Below are 19,348 nucleotides of genomic sequence, written 5' to 3'. Positions count from 1 at the left end.
CTCTTGTTAGACCACACTTGGAGTTTTGTGTTCAGTTCTGGTTGCCTCATTATAGGAAGGAAGTGGAAGCTTTAGAGAGGGTGCAGAGGAGATTTACCAGGATGCTGCCTGGATTGGAGATCATATCTTCCGAGGGTAGGTTGAACGAGCTAGGGCTTTTCTCTTTGGAGAGAAGGAGGATGAGAGGAGACTAGATAGAGGTGTACAAGATGATAAGAGGCATAGATCGAGTGGACAGTCAGAGACTTTTTCCCAGGGCGACAATGGCTAACATGAGGGGACATAATTTTAAGGTGATTGGAGGAAGGTATAAGGGGGATGTCAGAGGTAAGTTTTTTACACAGAGAGTGGTGGGTGCGTGGAACGCACTGCCGGCAGAGGTTGTGGGGGCAGATACATTAGGGACATATTTAAGAGTTTCTTAGATAGCTACATGAATAATAGAAAATAGGGGGCTATGTGGGAGGGAAGGGTTAGATAGAGCAGGATAAAATGTCGACACAACATTGTGGGCCGAAGGCCCCGTACTGTGCTGTAGTGTTCTATGTTATACGTCAGTGATAATAAACCTGATTCTGATGTGCAGACAGAAGAGATTTAGGCACCATGTTCGGCACAGACATTGCGGGCCGAAGGGCCTGTTCCTGTGCTGTGCAGTTCTATGCTCTATGTCCACTTGCCTCACCTCAGACACTCCTTGCTCTTTGATGAGTTTCCTGCCCCAGGTCCCCTCTTGTATTTAGGTGTGAGATAGTGTGGGCCATGTTGCTATGTCTAACGGAGATGCCAGAGACTCTGCGGATGCTGGAACCTGCAGCAACACACACCAACTCCTGATGGGCAGGCACGGTAGTTTAGTGGTTGGCATAATGCTTTACAGTGCCAGTGACCTGGATTCAATTCAGGCCGCTGTCTGTCAGGAGTTTGTATGTTCTCCCTGTGTCTGTGTGGGTTTCCTCCGGGTGCTCCGGTTTCCTCCCACATTCCAAAGACGTACGAGTTAGGAAGTTGTGGGCGTGCTATGTTGGCGCCGGATGTGTGGCGACACTTGCGGGCTGCCCCCAGAACACTCTACGCAAAAGATGCATTTCACTGTGTGTTTCGATGTACGTGTGGCTAATAAAGAAATCTATGTATCCATCTATCTACGAAAGGTCTCGACCCAAAACGTCCACTGTTTATTTCCCTCCACATATGCTGCCTGACCCGCTGAGTTCCTCCAGCTTTGTGTGTGTGTGTGTGTGTGTGTGTGTGTGTGTGTGTGTGTGTGTGTGTGTGTGTGTGTGTGTGTGAGTGTGTGTGTCTGTGTGTGTGTGTTGCTATGTTCAAGGTGCTTTCTGCATGTGTTAGGATGAGTCATGCCTCCGGGCAGACTCTCCGGGTCAGGGGCTCTGCAGTTGTTGAGGCCGGCTGATTGACGCGTCCCTCTGCTGTTGGGGGTGGTGGGAGGATCAGCCTTGTGCTTTGTACTGGCTCTTCTATATATAACCCAGGCAGGAATGTGCCCATAAGGGCAGCTGCGGAGACACAGGCAGGCGGGTGGGAAGCCAGTCCGAGCTCGCCATGGCCATCAGCATCGACCCAGCCGAGGAACCTCGGATTTACCAGCAGACCCTGCTCCAGGACGGACTCCGGGACCTGCTGGACACCAACAAGTTCGTGGACTGCGTCCTGAAGATCAAGGGCAAAGAGTTCCCCTGCCACAGGCTGGTGCTGGCTGCCTGCAGCCCATACTTCCGAGCCATGTTCCTCTCCAATCTGGAGGAGACCAAGGTGCGGGAGATCATCCTGGAGGATGTGGAGCCGGAGACGGTCGGGGCGCTCCTGCGTTACATCTACACCTCGGAGGTGCAGCTCAATGACAGCAATGTGCAGGACGTCTTCACTGCCGCCAACATGTTCCAGATTCCGTCCATCTTCACCCTCTGCATCTCCTACCTGCAGAAGCGGCTGGGTCTCAGCAACTGCCTGGCCATCTTCCGCCTCGGCTTGATGCTGGACTGCCCCCGGCTGGCCATCACCGCCAGGGACTTCGCTTGCGAGCACTTCAGCCTGGTCAGCAAGGACGAGGACTTCCTCCGACTGAGCCCCGAGGAGTTGGCCGCCATCGTCTCCAGCGACTCCCTCAACGTGGAGAAGGAGGAGGCGGTTTTCCAGGCGGTGATGAGCTGGGCGGGACGTGAGGAGGGTCACCTGGAAGCCCTGCCGCTGCTCTTCGACTGCGTCCGCTTCCTCCTCATGCCCAAGGACTACCTGGAGAAGCATGTGGAGAGCCACCGGCTGGTCCGGGCAAGGCCGGAGCTCCTGGCCAAGATCCAGCTGGTGAAAGACGTGCAGGAGGGCAAAAGGCCCAAGAGAGAGAAAGGGGCGTCGAGAAAGAAAGCCAGCAACGAAGACAAGGGTGAGGAGGAGGAGGAGGAGGAGGAGGAGGAGGCTCCGGGCATCTTGAACGACAACCTGAGGTTCGGCATGTTCATGAAGGACCTGATCTTCATGATCAATGAGGAGGCCGCCGTGGCCTACGACCCCTCCACCAACGAGTGCTACTTCGCCTCGGTCTCCGGCAAGATCCCAAAGAACCACTCCAGCCTGGTCACGGCCCAGAACCAGATCTTCGTCATCGGTGGCCTCTACTACCACGAGGAGAACAAGGAGAACCCGCTGCACTCTTACTTCCTGCAGGTGAGTCAGCGGTTCGACACCCCCCGCCCCTCCTCCCTCCCTCCTCTCGGTTCTATTCGAGGGGTAGGAGCCTCGCCCCAGCAACGTGTATGGCCCCCGAGGGGCAAGGGAGGAGGAGAAGGGGGTGTGAGGAGGGGCGTGTGAGGGAGTTGAGAAAGTGGAACCGTGAGTGAAAAGGAGGGAGGTGAAGGTATTGGTAACTTGGTTTATTATTGTCACTTGGACCGAGGTGCAGTGAAACACTTGTCTTGCACACTGATCGTACAGGTCAATTCATTACACGGTGCCGTTACATCAAGTCAGTACAGAGTGCATTGAGGTAGTACAGGTAAAAACAATAACAGTACAGAGTAAAGTGTCACAGCTACAGAGAAAGTGCAGTGCAATAAGGTGCAAGGTCACAACAAGGTAGATCATGAGGTCAGAGTCCATCTCATCCTAATAGAGTGTGAGGGAGTGGAGGGGGGGCTGTGGGCGGAGAGCGAGAAGGGCCGAGGGGAGAGAGAATGAATGGCAGGGGAGGGGGGATAAAAGGCTGAACGCTGAATGTCCAAGCTGCATCTAAGGGGAAGCTTGGTAAAACCAGGAGGGAGGAGAGAATGGGAGGGGCTGTGATGGAGCGAGATACATCAGGTGTAGATTGGAGAGTCAACATCATTGTGGATCGGTTATGGCCTCTGCTATGAATTCATCAGAACTCCTCAATTCCAGTCTTTAACTTAATCCCAAAATTTGCACAGCCAAGCTGGAGTGAGATCCAGTCTCCTGCTGTGTTTCCCTCCCATCCAGTGCAGGCGGGATCCTAGCTGTTGGGATTCAGGATACAAATACTGCCTGATACTGTTGTTGAAAGGAGCCAGGCCTTTCCCACTCCGAGAACGCCTCCTTGAAGCAAAACCAGGATAATCCCCAGAAATAACGGAGGAAACCATCACACCAACCACTCCGGATCACTGAGAGACCCCGTCGTCCACCGGCGCAAGTACAGACTGCGCATTCATTTCTTACAGAACTCGGGAAAGAGCTGGAGTGAGATGGAGTGTGGAGGACAGGAGGTGGTCAAATGACAGCAGGCGAGCAGGGCAGGGGGAAGATCGGGAAGAATAGGTGAGGGAGTGAGGTGGGGGTGACGTGAGAAGGAGAGGCGAGGAGGAGGAGGAGGAGAGGCAGGGAGGGAGGGAGGAGGTGGAGCCATGAGAGGAGAGTGTGAGGGAGGGGCAAAGAGGGGAGAGGGAGAAGGGCCGAGGGGAGAGGGAGAAGGGCCGAGGGGAGAGGGGAGGAGTGGGGGGAGAGTGAGAGCGGGGGTAAAGGGGAGCATGTCTGGGGGAGGGGTGGAAGGAGGGGTGTGTGTGTGTGTGGGGGGGGGGTGGGGGGGAGAGATGAACAAGCATGGGAGGAAATGATAAGATGAGAGGAGACCATTCAGGGTATTGGGGGGGAGTGAGGGTGGAGGAGGTTGGTGAGGGGAACAGCGAGGACGATGGTCAGGGTATGGGGATGTGAGGAGGATGTTGGTCAGGGTACGGGGCTGTGAGGAGGGTGTTGGTCAGGGTATGGGGATGTGAGGAGGATGGTCAGGGTATGGGGCTGTGAGGAGGGTGTTGGTCAGGGTATGGGGATGTGAGGAGGATGTTGGTCAGGGTATGGGGCTGTGAGGAGGGTGTTGGTCAGGGTATGGGGATGTGAGGAGGATGTTGGTCAGGGTATGGGGATGTGAGGAGGGTGTTGGTCAGGGTATGGGGCTGTGAGGCTGATGGTCAGGGTATGGGGATGTGAGGAGGGTGTTGGTCAGGGTATGGGGCTGTGAGGAGGGTGTTGGTCAGGGTATGGGGATGTGAGGAGGGTGTTGGTCAGGGTATGGGGCTGTGAGGAGGGTGTTGGTCAGGGTATGGGGATGTGAGGAGGGTGTTGGTCAGGGTATGGGGCTGTGAGGAGGGTGTTGGTCAGGGTATGGGGCTGTGAGGAGGATGTTGGTCAGGGTATGGGGATGTGAGGAGGGTGTTGGTCAGGGTATGGGGCTGTGAGGAGGGTGTTGGTCAGGGTATGGGGCTGTGAGGAGGGTGTTGGTCAGGGTATGGGGATGTGAGGAGGGTTTTGGTCAGGGTATGGGGATGTGAGGAGGATGGTCAGGGAATGGGGCTGTGAGGAGGGTGTTGGTCAGGGGATGGGGCTGTGAGGAGGGTGTTGGTCAGGGTATGGGGCTGTGAGGAGGATGGTCAGGGTATGGGGCTGTGAGGACGATGGTCAGGGTATGGGGCTGTGAGGAGGGTGTTGGTCAGGGTATGGGGATGTGAGGAGGATGTTGGTCAGGGTATGGGGATGTGAGGAGGGTGTTGGTCAGGGTATGGGGCTGTGAGGAGGATGTTGGTCAGGGTATGGGGCTGTGAGGAGGGTGTTGGTCAGGGTATGGGGATGTGAGGAGGGTGTTGGTCAGGGTATGGGGATGTGAGGAGGATGTTGGTCAAGGTATGGGGATGTGAGGAGGATGGTCAGGGTATGGGGATGTGAGGAGGATGGTCAGGGTGTGGGGCTGTGAGGAGGGAGTTGGTCAGGGTATGGGGCTGTGAGGAGGATGGTCAGGGTATGGGGCTGTGAGGCTGATGGTCAGGGTATGGGGATGTGAGGAGGGTGTTGGTCAGGGTATGGGGCTGTGAGGAGGATGTTGGTCAGGGTATGGGGATGTGAGGAGGGTGTTGGTCAGGGTATGGGGCTGTGAGGAGGGTGTTGGTCAGGGTATGGGGATGTGAGGAGGGTGTTGGTCAGGGTATGGGGATGTGAGGAGGATGTTGGTCAGGGTATGGGGATGTGAGGAGGATGGTCAGGGTATGGGGATGTGAGGAGGATGTTGGTCAGGGTATGGGGATGTGAGGAGGATGGTCAGGGTGTGGGGCTGTGAGGAGGGTGTTGGTCAGGGTATGGGGCTGTGAGGAGGATGTTGGTCAGGGTATGGGGCTGTGAGGAGGGTGTTGGTCAGGGTATGGGGATGTGAGAGGGTGTTGGTCAGGGTATGGGGATGTGAGAGGGTGTTGGTCAGGGTATGGGGCTGTGAGGAGGATGTTGGTCAGGGTATGGGGATGTGAGGAGGATGGTCATGGTATGGGGATGTGAGGAGGGTGTTGGTCAGGGTATGGGGATGTGAGGAGGGTGTTGGTCAGCGTATGGGGATGTGAGGAGGATGTTGGTCAGGGTATGGGGATGTGAGGAAGGTGTTGGTCAGGGTATGGGGCTGTGAGGAGGGTGTTGGTCAGGGTATGGGGATGTGAGGAGGATGTTGGTCAGGGTATGGGGATGTGAGGAGGATGGTCATGGTATGGGGCTGTGAGGAGGGTGTTGGTCAGGGTATGGGGATGTGAGGAGGGTGTTGGTCAGGGTATGGGGATGTGAGGAGGATGGTCATGGTATGGGGCTGTGAGGAGGGTGTTGGTCAGGGTATGGGGCTGTGAGGAGGATGTTGGTCAGGGTATGGGAATGTGAGGAGTGTGTTGGTCAGGGTATGGGGATATGAGGAGGGTGTTGGTCAGGGTATGGGAATGTGAGGAGGGTGTTGGTCAGGGTATGGGGATGTGAGGAGGATGTTGGTCAGGGTATGGGGCTGTGAGGAGGGTGTTGGTCAGGGAATGGGGCTGTGAGGAGGATGTTGGTCAGGGTATGGGGATGTGAGTAGGGTGTTGGTCAGGGTATGGGGCTGTGAGGAGGATGTTGGTCAGGGTATGGGGATGTGAGGAGGATGTTGGTCAGTGTATGGGGATGTGAGGAGGGTGTTGGTCAGGGTATGGGGATGTGAGGAGGGTGTTGGTCAGGGTATGGGGATGTGAGGAGGGTGTTGGTCAGGGTATGGGGATGTGAGGAGGGTGTTGGTCAGGGGATGGGGCTGTGAGGAGGGTGTTGGTCAGGGTATGGGGATGTGAGGAGGGTGTTGGTCAGGGTATGGGGATGTGAGGAGGATGTTGGTCAGGGTATGGGGATGTGAGGAGGGTGTTGGTCAGGGTATGGGGATGTGAGGAGGGTGTTGGTCAGGGGATGGGGCTGTGAGGAGGGTGTTGGTCAGGGTATGGGGATGTGAGGAGGATGGTCAGGGTATGGGGATGTGAGGAGGATGGTCATGGTATGGGGATGTGAGGAGGGTGTTGGTCAGGGTATGGGGATGTGAGGAGGATGTTGGTCAGGGTATGGGGCTGTGAGGAGGGTGTTGGTCAGGGAATGGGGCTGTGAGGAGGATGTTGGTCAGGGTATGGGGATGTGAGGAGGATGGTCAGGGTATGGGGATGTGAGTAGGGTGTTGGTCAGGGTATGGGGCTGTGAGGAGGATGTTGGTCAGGGTATGGGGATGTGAGGAGGATGTTGGTCAGTGTATGGGGATGTGAGGAGGGTGTTGGTCAGGGTATGGGGATGTGAGGAGGGTGTTGGTCAGGGTATGGGGATGTGAGGAGGATGTTGGTCAGGGTATGGGAATGTGAGGAGGGTGTTGGTCAGGGTATGGGGATGTGAGGAGGATGTTGGTCAGGGTATGGGGATGTGAGGATGATGGTCAGGGTATGGGGATGTGAGGAGGATGGTCAGGGTGTGGGGCTGTGAGGAGGGTGTTGGTCAGGGTATGGGGATGTGAGGAGGATGTTGTTCAGGGTATGGGGCTGTGAGGAGGATGTTGGTCAGGGTATGGGGATGTGAGGAGGGTGTTGGTCAGGGTATGGGGATGTGAGGAGGATGTTGGTCAGGGTATGGGGATGTGAGGAAGGTGTTGGTCAGGGTATGGGGCTGTGAGGAGGGTGTTGGTCAGGGTATGGGGCTGTGAGGAGGATGTTGGTCTGGGTATGGGGATGTGAGGAGGATGGTCAGGGTATGGGGATGTGAGTTGGGTGTTGGTCAGGGTATGGGGCTGTGAGGAGGGTGTTGGTCAGGGTATGGGGATGTGAGGAGGGTGTTGGTCAGGGTATGGGGATGTGAGGAGGATGTTGGTCAGGGTATGGGGCTGTGAGGAGGATGGTCAGGGTATGGGGATGTGAGGAGGATGTTGGTCAGGGTATGGGGCTGTGAGGAGGGTGTTGGTCAGGGTATGGGGCTGTGAGGAGGGTGTTGGTCGGGGTATGGGGCTGTGAGGAGGATGTTGGTCAGGGTATGGGGATGTGAGGAGGATGGTCAGGGTAATGGGGATGTGAGGAGGGTGTTGGTCAGGGTATGGGGCTGTGAGGAGGGTGTTGGTCGGGGTATGGGGCTGTGAGGAGGGTGTTGGTCGGGGTATGGGGCTGTGAGGAGGATGTTGGTCAGGGTATGGGGATGTGAGGAGGATGTTGGTCAGGGTGTGGGGCTGTGAGGAGGGTGTTGGTCAGGGTGTGGGGCTGTGAGGAGGATGTTGGTCAGGGTATGGGGCTGTGAGGAGGGTGTTGGTGAGGGTATGGGGCTGTGAGGAGGATGTTGGTCAGGGTATGGGGATGTGAGGATGATGTTGGTCAGGGTATGGGGCTGTGAGGAGGGTGTTGGTCAGGGTATGGGGATGTTAGGAGGATGTTGGTCAGGGTATGGGGCTGTGAGGAGGATGTTGGTCAGGGTATGGGGATGTTAGGAGGATGTTGGTCAGGGTATGGGGATGTTTGGGGATAGAGCATGGTGTGGCTATATGGGAGGGGGAAACAGAGGAAGTGTATCAGGGGAAGGGGCCATGTGGATTGATGCCTGCTGGGTTGGGGTGAGGCTCGAAGCATGGTCCTCCGGTCTGAAGACAAGGCCAGTAGTTGCTCTCAGCGTCTTTGAAGGGATCTGGAGCCGCTGGTGAAAATGCTGCTCTGGCATCAGTCTCTATCCGTGATCATTCTCTGGAACGATTCCAGGAATGAGAGGGTTAACATATGAGGAACGTTTGATGGCTCTTGGGCTGTACTCCTTGGAGTTCAGAAGAATGAGGGGGGGCCTCATAGAAACATTCCGAATGTTAAAAGGCCTGGACAGATTAGATGTGGCAAGGTTGTTTCCCACGGTAGGGGAGGCTAGTACAAGGGGGCATGACTTCAGGATTGAAGGGCGCTCATTCAGAACAGAGATGCGGAGAAACTTCTTTAGCCAGAGAGTGGTGAATCTGTAGACTTTGTTGCCACGGGCGGCTGTGGAGGCAAAGTCATTGGGTGTACTTAAGGCAGAGATTGATAGGTATCTGAGTAGCCAGGGCATCAAAGGTTATGGTGAGAAGGCGGGGGGAGTGGGGCTAAATGGGAGAATGGATCAGCTCATGATAGAATGGCGGAGCAGACTCGATGGGCCGAATGGCCGACTTCTGTTCCTTTGTCTTATGGTCTAATGGTCTTATGGTCTATCTGAGGTCAACAGTCCACACTCCCAACCCTCTGGGGATGGGAATATTCTCTGGAATTCCTCACCCTCTGCATGCCTGATGGGTTTGACCAGAACAGACGGGGGTGTTCCTACAGATATTTGCTTGCCCCCAAGGTATTTCACTGTCCAGAGTCCCTGGAGCACGTGACTGCCCTCTAACCCTGTGTCTTGACCTCTGAGCAGTTTGATCACCTGGACTCTGATTGGCTGGGAATGCCACCCCTGCCTTCGCCGCGATGCCTTTTTGGCCTGGGGGAAGCAGAAAACGCCATCTACGTCATCGGAGGCAAGGAGGTAGCTGAAGGGGAGAGGTCGCTGGACACCGTGATGTGCTACGATCGACAGTAGGTTTTATAGACAGGCCCTGGGATAAGCAATGCAAAGGTGATAGGTCTCACCAGATGGAGCCAAAGCCTCGCCAATATTTAACTCCAACTAACAGCTGTCTCAGTGGCTCAACATGGAATGGATGTGTGGTGCAGTGGACAACACCCATTTGCCAATGAAACGGCCTGGCCCACTGCTCCATTGGCAAAGTCTCCAACAGTGAGCCACTAGTCCAATAAAAGATCCCATGGCAGCATTTCAGATGAGAGCAGAGGACTAATTGGCCAGGACTCTGGCCACTATTTACTCCTCCAAATAAATTTATTTACAGGCCATCCCTGGATTATGAACACCTGACTTATGGACACCCCGGCATATGAACAAATTCCCATAATACTATTAAATTCAAATATCCAACATACTTACAAAAGTCCGTTCCTACGAGCAGCAGAACTAATTCCCTCTCTCTCTCCACTTCCAGTAATTGTTCCTTCCTCCCAGTGTTATGTTCTTTTGATGCCATTCATGACAATACTGCGGAGGTATGGTTACCATAGCGAGTGATTTTTGTGTATTTTCCCATTTATGGTCAAAACCGACCTATGGACGTCTGTAAGAATGGAACCTGCTTGTTCCCCAGGGACAGCCTGTACTCGTTCATGGGATGCAGACATCACTGACAACGCCAGCATCTGATGTCCATCCCTAGTTGTCCTGAACTGAGGGGAGTCAACCATATTGGTGCATTTGGAGTTACATCTCGGGCAGAGCAGTTTAAGGAAGGCAGGTTTCCTTCCCTGCAGGAGTTGATGGGTTTCATGGTTACTTCTGCTGGGATGAGAGTTTTTTTTTAAATTCTGAATTCATTTATTTACCCAGATTTAAATTCCAGGGTGAGCTTCAAACTGTGCTCCTGGTCCAGCAACTTAACCGCTAACAGTATCCAGGTACTTTGGCCATTATCACATTGCTGTGTGAAATCTTGCTGTGCTCACACTACCTGCCATTTTCCCATCTGTGAGTACATTCCAGTAGTAACTATCTGGCTGTGAAGCACTGGGATTTCCTGGCATTGTGACAGATGCTGGAGAAATGGACTTTTATTAGGAACATTTCATTCTTTGCCTCCAGACTCTGATTCTGTTGGCACAGAGGGAGCTGCAGCTTTTAATTTTAACCTGAATAAATCACAGCCAAACAGAGGTCTGGGTTTTCCATCTGAGTCATTGTCATAGAGTTGTGCAGCATAGAAACAGTCCCTTCGGCCCACTGTGTCTATGCGGACCGTCATGCCTATCTATACTAACCCCACCTGCCTGCACTAACTCCACATACCTCTATGCGCTGCTCATTCAGGTAGCTGTCAAAAAGTGTCATTCTGGGAAAGTGGCCGTAAGCTATTTGGTTTTGACTTTTGTTATATTATAGTTTGTAAAAGCAAAAATCTTCCTCTTCAGTGTTGTTGTCGTTCCTGCCTCCACTACCTCTCTGGCAGCTCATTCCAGAGACCAACTACTCTTGCATGTGAAAAATTTAGCCCAGATCCTCTTTAAACCTCCTCCCTCTCACCTTAAACCTACACCCTCTAGCTTTAGACACCCCTACTACCGTGGGGAACAGGTGGTGGCCGTCTACCCTATCCATGCCTCTCATAATTTTATACACTTCTATTGTCTCAGCTTCCTTTGCTCTAGGCAAAGCAGACCCAGCCTATCCTGATAATTCAAGCTCTCCCATACAGGTAACATTCTCTCCAGCTTGATCACATCTTTCCTGTAGTGTGGTGAGCAGAACTGCACACAATACTCCAAGTGCGGCCTAACCAATGTCTTGTACAATGGTAACATGACATCCCAACTCTTGTACTCGGTGCTCAGCTGATGAAGGCAAGCGTGCCATATGAGAGATCCAGTTACCTGTTCACCTCATCAAAGCTCCTCACCATGAGAAACCTTCACTTAGATTCTCAGAAACATTAAACACAACAGGAAAAGCAGAAAATGCTACACAAGTTCCAATCTATACTTTTCATATTATAGTACACTTATAGACACATATAGCCATTAAGTGTAGATATACAAAATCCTTCTGAACTACCTGACACCCTCCCACACCCTCTGTAAATATCAACAGAGTACAAGACTCTCTATAAAACCCCCACTCTCCCAATACCCTCTGCAGCTGCCAATACTCGACCAACATATATTGTAAAGCATTCCGAAAGCACGTTGTTGAAAGTCTCTTTTCATTTGCAGCACGTTTAAATGGGGAGAATCAGATTCACTTCCATATGACGTGTCCGGTCACAGTGTGGTATCTCACAATGGACAGGTGTACGTAATAGGAGGGAAGGGAAAAGACAAGTAAGTGTCTCTCTCTGCTGTGATGTTGAGGTATTCCTTTCGAAACCTGAACCAAGCCCGGAGACGATTTGAGATCTGGGTCACTCCATTCCCAGCATTAACTAAACCAGGAAGAGAACTATTCAGTTGTAGCTGCTCAATGTAATCACCAACCTGCAAAAATAAGCATTCTCTACGTCCTCCAAGGACCGGGGCAGCAGGTGCATGGGAACACCACCGCCTGTAGGTTCCCCTCCAAGTCGTGCACCACCTTGTCTTGGAAATGTGTTGTTGCTCCTTCATCGTCACTGGGTGTCAATCCTGGAAGTCCTTTTCCAACAGCACCCTGCGAGCACCTTCAGCAGAAGGACGGCAGCAGATCAAGAAGGCAGCTCGCTGCTACCTTCTCACGGGCTGTGAGGGATGGGCAATAACTGTTGGCGTTGTCAGTAATGCCACTGTGCTGAGACAACCTTAACGCCCCTCTTCATTCGGCTCACTCATGCCTTCCTAAAACTTTGACCTCACGTCGTTGAGTTGCACAGCACAGAAACAGGCCCTTCGGCCCACCGCATTCATGCCAACCATTTTCCCCATCTACACTAATCCCATTTGCCCACATTAGGACCATATCCTTCCACATTAGGACCTTCTCTTCAAGTACCTGCCTAAATGCCTCATCTGATTCTGCCACCTGCAGATATCACAGTGTAAAAATACTTACCCCTCAGATTCCCTTTAAAACTCCTTCCTCTCACCTTAAACCTCTGCCCTCTTGTTTTTGATGTCCCTACCATGGGAGAAAGATTCTGACCATCTCCGTAGGAATCCCCCAACTCACCCATGTTCATCATAACCAGAGACCTCTCCCAGGCTTCTAAAGGCCTCACTATTGCTTTGGAATCAATTTTCCCCAAGACAAAACGGCAAATGCAGTGGTTTACAAGCTACTGTCTATTAAATTCGACCTAAAACTTTCACACATTTCCATTTGAGCACAAAGTCTCTCCATTGTGGTCAGCACTTGGATCTGGAAAAGCTGGGCAGCCAAGGGCTTCCCGAGCAGCCGGTGTAGGCGTTACAGAGTCCCCGATCCACTCGGTTGTTGGCCCCAGTTAACCAGCACAGATCGGGAAACCTCCAGGCTCCTGGTCACTGAGGCACCACCTGGCCCCTTACGCCTGCTCTACCATTCAATAAGGTGGTGGCAGGCCTTTTACAGATCAGCACAGAACAGGACCTTCAGCCCACAATGTTTATGCTGACCCTAATGCTAAATTAAACCAAACCTATATGCCTGTACATGTCGAAGTGCCTCTTGAACACCACTACCCTGTCTGCCTCCACCACCACTGGCAACACGTTCCAGGCACCCACCGTTCTCTGTGTAAAAAAACTTGCCCCACACATCTCCTTTAAACTTTCCCCCTCTCACCTTAAACCTATACCCTTTAGTATTTGACATTTCTACCCAGGAAAAAGACTGACTGTCTACCCTATCTATGCCCCTCATAAATTTTATAAACCTCTATCAGGTCTCCCCTCAGCCTCCAACGCTCCAGAGAAATCAACCCACGTTTGTCCAACCTCTCCTTGTAGCTAAAACTGTCTAAGCAGGCAGCAAGCTGATGAACCTCTTCTGTACCCTCACCAAAGCCTCCACATGTATAGCATGACCTGTCTGGATGGCAGGCAAACAAAAGCTTTTCACCGTACCACAGTGCATGTCGCAATAATAAACCAATCCAACATCCTTCCTGCAATGGGGCGACCAGAACTGCACCCAATACTCCAAAGCCTCAGTGTCATTTCCCTGAACTGTCTCTGTACCCTTCAATTCCATTAATATCTAAGACACCTATTGCATGCTTCTTTAAGTGTGCTCAGTGACTGAGTGTCCACAGTGCTCTTGGGTAGAGAATGCCAAAGATCCACAGCCGTCTTTAGAGAGAGTGACCATTGGTTCTGATTTATTGAAAGAATAAGCCAGATATCTCACTGACTCTCTGCCTGTTCGTTTCAGGAAGTGCTTGAACAAGATGTGTGTGTATAATCCCGAGAGGTTTGAGTGGAAGGAACTGGCCCCCATGAAGACAGCCCGCTCCTTGTTTGGAGCGACAGTCTACAAAGACAAGATCTGGGTGGCCGCAGGGGTCACCGACAGTGGGCTCACTGGAAGCATCGAGGTGTATGATCCAGCTGAAAACAAGTGAGTGATACTCTGCGCTGAATGTTACACCAAGTTCACAAAGCAGCAGACTTCCTTCTCGAGGACTATCCCAACCAAGCCCCATCATGACCCAGCCTCTGACACCCAGCACAATGATCCCCAGAGGTGACCAACCCTCCAGGACTACCCAGGAGATTCCAGGAGTCCCAACACTGGCACGGTTGGTAAACCCGCTACCTCACAGCTCCAGTGACCCAGGTTCGATCCTGACCTCGGGTGCTGTCTGTGTGGAGTTTGCACGCTCCCCCTGTGACCATGTAGGTTCCTGCTGGTTTGCACAGACGCGCGGGTTGGAAGGTTAATTGGCCTCTATAAATTGCCCCTGGAGTAGTGGTGGAATCCAGGGGGAGTTGATAGAAACATAGGGTAGAAATAGTAGATTGGCATTAAATGGGTGCTTGATGATTGGCACAGACAGTGGGCTGGGGGGATTGATTAATTCCCCAAACCTAGGAGGGATATTGTCAAACTGTGCAGCGGTGTATTTTTTAGTTTCTTTGAACCCTCATTTATTAATTATAGCAATATTGGCAATCTTTTGAAAGGATTGCTTTCTCAAGCAGGCAGTTGAAGAGGTCACGTGTTGAGAATGACGGGGGATTCCTTCACTTGAGCCCATGGGTGGGGTTGGGTAGGGTGCATTGGAGCTTCACTGGCTAATAACCCAGGCCAGGGTTGTACATGACCCCACACCATAAAGGGAGAGATGTACTGAGGCATCTAACAGACAATTCACACGGATCTTTGAGCAGATTATGCCCCTCTGAAGGGGCACCTCTGAGTGAATCCGCTAGAGTCAAAGTGCCTCTGAAGGAAGTGGACCTGCATTTGTTTGGCACCTTTCATCAGCCCAGGACCCTTCAGTCCATTAGCCATGAAGTGTTGTCACCGCAGTTGCAGAGAGATCACCAGCTTGTGCACAGCAAATTCAAATAGTAAATCAATGACGATCAGACAAATTCAGTTATGTTAGTTGAGGGATAATTATTGGACAGGCTGCCAGGAAGAATCCCTGTCCTCTCTCTGAAACAGTGGTGTGTGGGATCTTTTAGTCTACTTCACAGAAGACTTGGTTTGGAGCTCTTTCCAATAGACACCAGTTCAACAGTGCAGCACTCCCTCAAAGCTGCACTCACTGGAGAGTGAGAATTTCTTCCCCATGGTGGTGGTGTCCGAAACCAGGAAGCCTAGGCTTATGAGCTAAAGAGGAAGACGTTTGAAGGAGATCTGAGGGAGAACTTATTTTTACTCAAAGGGAGGTTGCAATCTGGAATGCACTACCTGAGGCGGACACCCTCACATTTGATCAGCATTTGGACAAGCACAGGTGAGGTGAATGGGTGCAGATAAAGTGAATGCACTCAGTCTTTTTCCCAGGGCTGGGGAATCAAGAACTAGAGGAATTAATAGATTTAATAGGAACCCGAGGGGCAACTTTTCCAGAGGGTAGAAGTGTTCAACAGCGGGATAGAAGCTGTCCTTGAGCCTGGTGGTACATGCTTTCAGGCTTTTGTATCTTCTGGCTGATGGGAGAGGGGAGAAGAGAGAATGACCTGGGTGGGTGGGGTCTTTGATTATGCTGGCTGCTTCACCAAGGCAGTGAGAGGTCTAGACAGAGTCCATGGATGGGAGGCTGGTTTCCGTGATGCACTGGGCTGTGTCCACGACTCCCTGCAGTTTCTTGCAGTACTGGGCAGACCAATTGCCGTACCAAGCTGTGATGCATCCAGATAGGATGCTTTCTATGGTGCATCGATAAAAGTTGGTGAATGTCAAAGGAGACAAACCGAATTTCTTTAGCCTCCTGAGGAAGTAGAGGCACTGGTGAGCTTTCTTGGCCATGGTGTCTAAGTGGTTGGACCAGGACAGGCTATTGGTGATGTTCACTCCAAGGAACTTGAAGCTCTCAACCCTCTCGACCTCAGCACCATTGATGTAGACAGGTGCATGTACACTGCCCTCTTTCCTGAAGTCAATGACCAGCTCTTTTGGTTGGCTGGCATTGAGGGAAAGGTTGTTGTCATGACACCATATCACTAAGCTCTCTATCTCCTTCTTGTACTCAGACTCATCACTGTTTGAGATACGGCCTACAACGGTGGTATCATCTGCAAACATAGATAGAGTAGAATCTGGCCATGCAGTCACGAGTATATAGGGAGTAGAGTAGAGGGCTGAGGACACAGCCTTGTGGGGCACCAGTGTTGAGAATAATCGTGCTGGAGGCATTGCTGCCTATCCTCACTGATAGTGGTCTGTTGGTCAGAAAGTCAAGGATCCAGTTGCAGAGGGAGGTGTTGAGTCCCAGGTCTCGGAGTTTGGTGATGAGTTTGCTTGGAATTATAGTATTGAAGGTGGAGCTGTAGTCAATAAACAATAGTCTAGGTGTCTTTACTGTCCAGATGTTCCAGAGATGAGTGTAGGGCCAGGGAGATGGCGTCCACTGTAGACCTGTTTCGGTGGGAGGTGAATTGCAGTGGGTTGAGGTTTTCCGGGAGGCTGGCGTTAATGTGTGTCTTGACAATGCGCAGGGAGTGGGTGGGTGGGTGGGAAGGAGGACTGCAGGAAACCCGATCCATGACCCTCCAGCCACCTTCTCGCCACGACATCCCAGCGATTAGGTCCCTTGCTTTCTGTTGTGGCTGCTTTCAAAGTTGTGAAGGGGAGGCATTCATTTGCTGGGCACAGCACTGCTTCCTGACCGACTGACACCCCCCCCCCTCCCCTGCAGGTGGGAAGAAGGTGTGGCATTCCCCCAGGAGCGGAGCTCGCTGAGCCTGGTCACCCTGACGGACTGCCTGTATGCCATCGGCGGGTTTGCCATGATGGAATCCGAATCCGGAGATTTTATTCCGACCGAGATCATCGACGTATGGAAGTAAGTCGCCATAACATGCTGAATGCAGTAACTACCAAAAGGGCCACAACAACCTCCAACAGTTCATCAGCCTGATACCTTACTCCCATTTCTCTCCCCACAGACACTGCCTGACATGCCAACACTTCTTGATTATAATTCGGATTTCCGGCACCTGCAGCTGTTTTGCGCCACCTCACTCCTGGTCACTGCCCGTCCTGGTCACCGGTACCGGCCTCTCTCACACTTCCCCTTCATTCCATACATTAGTTTTTAACTGTTGATGAAGCTGATTTTAAAAAAAAAACTTGTTCACAGAGTCACTGAGATCTCTTTTCTTTCTCCTCATATATTCCCTTATGATCTAGGAGGCCATTCAGCCCATTGAATGTGCCAGTTCTCAGCACATTCCCATCAATCCTATTATTTCCCTGTAACCGATTCCCACTCACATGCCCATCATCAGTTCCATTCTAATTCTCCTGGTGCGGTAATTAATCTACCGACCCATACGTTTTTGGAATGTGGGAGGAAACCCACGCACCAAAAACTCCAACTAGTCAGCACCAGAGGTTAGGATTCAACCCGGCCCCTTCTGCAGTAACCGTTCTGTGATTCCATACACACAAATAGACCATTCACACTGGCAAATCCACATCCGTGCTCATATAAGATATCTTTATTAGTCACATGTACATCAAAACACACAGTGAAATACATCTTTTTGCGTAATGTTCTGGGGGCAGCCCGCAAGTGTCGCCACGCTTCCGGCGCCAACATAGCATGCCCGCAACTTCCTAACCCGTACGTCTTATCCTACACATGGTGCATCACTCCCCTGCCAGCATAAATCCACCCTCCCTCCTGGGTTCATCCAGCTTCCCCTCAATCACTCCCTGTGGTAGACAGTTCCATGTTCCTGCCACTCTCGGGGTAACCAAGCTTTACAACTCTTTATTGGATTTATCAGTGACCCTTTTACATTCTGGATTCTCAGAGGAACCTGCATTCTTTCCTCTCTCTGGCTTCATCTGCCTCTTGCTTAAGTCTCTGTTCTACCATCACTGACCTGTCTGGAGCCCGTTCCTCACAGTAACCTTTCTCCACAGTGAGTGCCTTCTCAATGTCAAGCCCAAAGCGTGTCTTCCACCACTGGCAACTAGTGTTTTGGTATAACCAGCACTATGGCTCTGGATTAATATTCATCACCATTTCCCTTTCTATCGGCAGGCACGGTAGCATGACGCTATTACAGCACCAGCAAACCAGGTTCAATTCCTGCCGCTGTCTGTAAGGAGTTTGTACATTCTCCGTGCATCTGCGTGGGTTTCCTCCGGATGCTCCGGTTTCCTCCCACATTCCAAAGACATACGGGTTAGGAAGTTGTGGGCATTCTATGTTGGCACTGGAAGTGTGTCGACACTTGTGGGCTGCCCCCAGAACACTCCACGAAAAATAAGATGCATTTCACTGTGTGTTTTGATGTACATGTGACTACTAAAGATATCTTATCTTATCTAAATCACCTCCTTCCAAGATGAAATAACCTAATTCTTAGACCCTTTCTGGTAACATTCGATTTTTGGTGGCAGGCAGTGTCAATGGTCTTTGTTTTACCTCTTGCTGTGTAACCAGGGGGTAACAGTGAACAAAACTGAATGCAGGGCTCAGCATGGAGTAGACGCAATATTAACATCTTTCAGAGACTTGGTATTTAACATCTTAAAGGGAAAGATGGTGATTTGTGGAGCTGTGTAGAAGAATTGTAGGGGATTGGGTGGGGGTGGCTTGTTCCCTCCAAGAGCTGCCTCAGGTGTGACAGGTCAACATGACATCCTCCTCTGCTGTTAGTCACCGTTTTGGTTTTATTTCAGGTACAATGACAACAAAAAGGAATGGTTTGGTGTCCTCCGCGAGATTCCCCACGCTGCTGGAGCAACTTTCCTTCCAGTTCGACTAAATATTTTACGATTGAACAAGCTATAGAGGCAAAGCCTGTGGTGTTGGGATTTAGGGAAGGGGAAAGAGAACGAGGTATTAGACTTGTAACCAAACGCTGGAAGCTGGGGGAATTTATGTATTCTTTATAAAACACAATTTGTCAAGCTATTGTTAACAATGAAGCACAAGAGTAAATGATTTATTATGTAATTAAATTTCCAAAAAATTCAGTTCTGATAATTTGAGTGATTCACACCAGCAATGATTTCACAATGACGTTAATTAAATCATTTTTTAAAAATAGATTGAATCATATCCGTAAAGTAGATCTGTTAACACTGGGGACGGTACCAATGTTACTATGATACTGCTTAAAGCAAACTGAAAATAACAATTTAATATTTAATACAAAAAAGAAATTACACTTATATAGCATTTTAATAGTGGAGGTGGGCTATCCTGCTCTTTGAACCTGCTTTGCCATTCACCATGATCCTGGCTGATCCTTTATCTCAACATCACGTTCCTGGTCTGTTTGTGTTCCTGGATGCCTTTTGCATTCAGAAAACTACCGACCACCTCCTTGACCTCCGCAGCTATCCGTATGACTCCCACAAGTTGGTCGCCGACTGAATGAAGAAATCT

General features: G+C 51.3%; 1 protein-coding gene across 1 annotated transcript; it reads left to right on the top strand.

Annotated features, from left to right (window-relative positions):
• The first annotated feature begins 1,563 nt into the window (after positions 1-1,563).
• klhl40b (kelch-like family member 40b) lies at positions 1,564-18,768 on the top strand. The gene is made up of 6 exons (XM_052015452.1): positions 1,564-2,682; positions 9,190-9,350; positions 11,589-11,696; positions 13,699-13,884; positions 16,637-16,783; positions 18,637-18,768. Exons 1-6 carry the CDS (start codon positions 1,564-1,566, stop codon positions 18,746-18,748), a joined length of 1,833 nt encoding a protein of 610 aa, XP_051871412.1. The 3' UTR covers positions 18,749-18,768.
• Positions 18,769-19,348: the final 580 nt, after the last annotated feature.

The sequence above is a fragment of the Pristis pectinata genome, chromosome 5 (assembly GCF_009764475.1).
Source record: "Pristis pectinata isolate sPriPec2 chromosome 5, sPriPec2.1.pri, whole genome shotgun sequence".
NCBI classification, from domain to species: Eukaryota; Metazoa; Chordata; class Chondrichthyes; order Rhinopristiformes; family Pristidae; genus Pristis; species Pristis pectinata.
The sequence above is the reverse complement of the archived record's forward strand: the minus strand, read 5'-3'. Positions and strand labels throughout refer to the sequence as shown.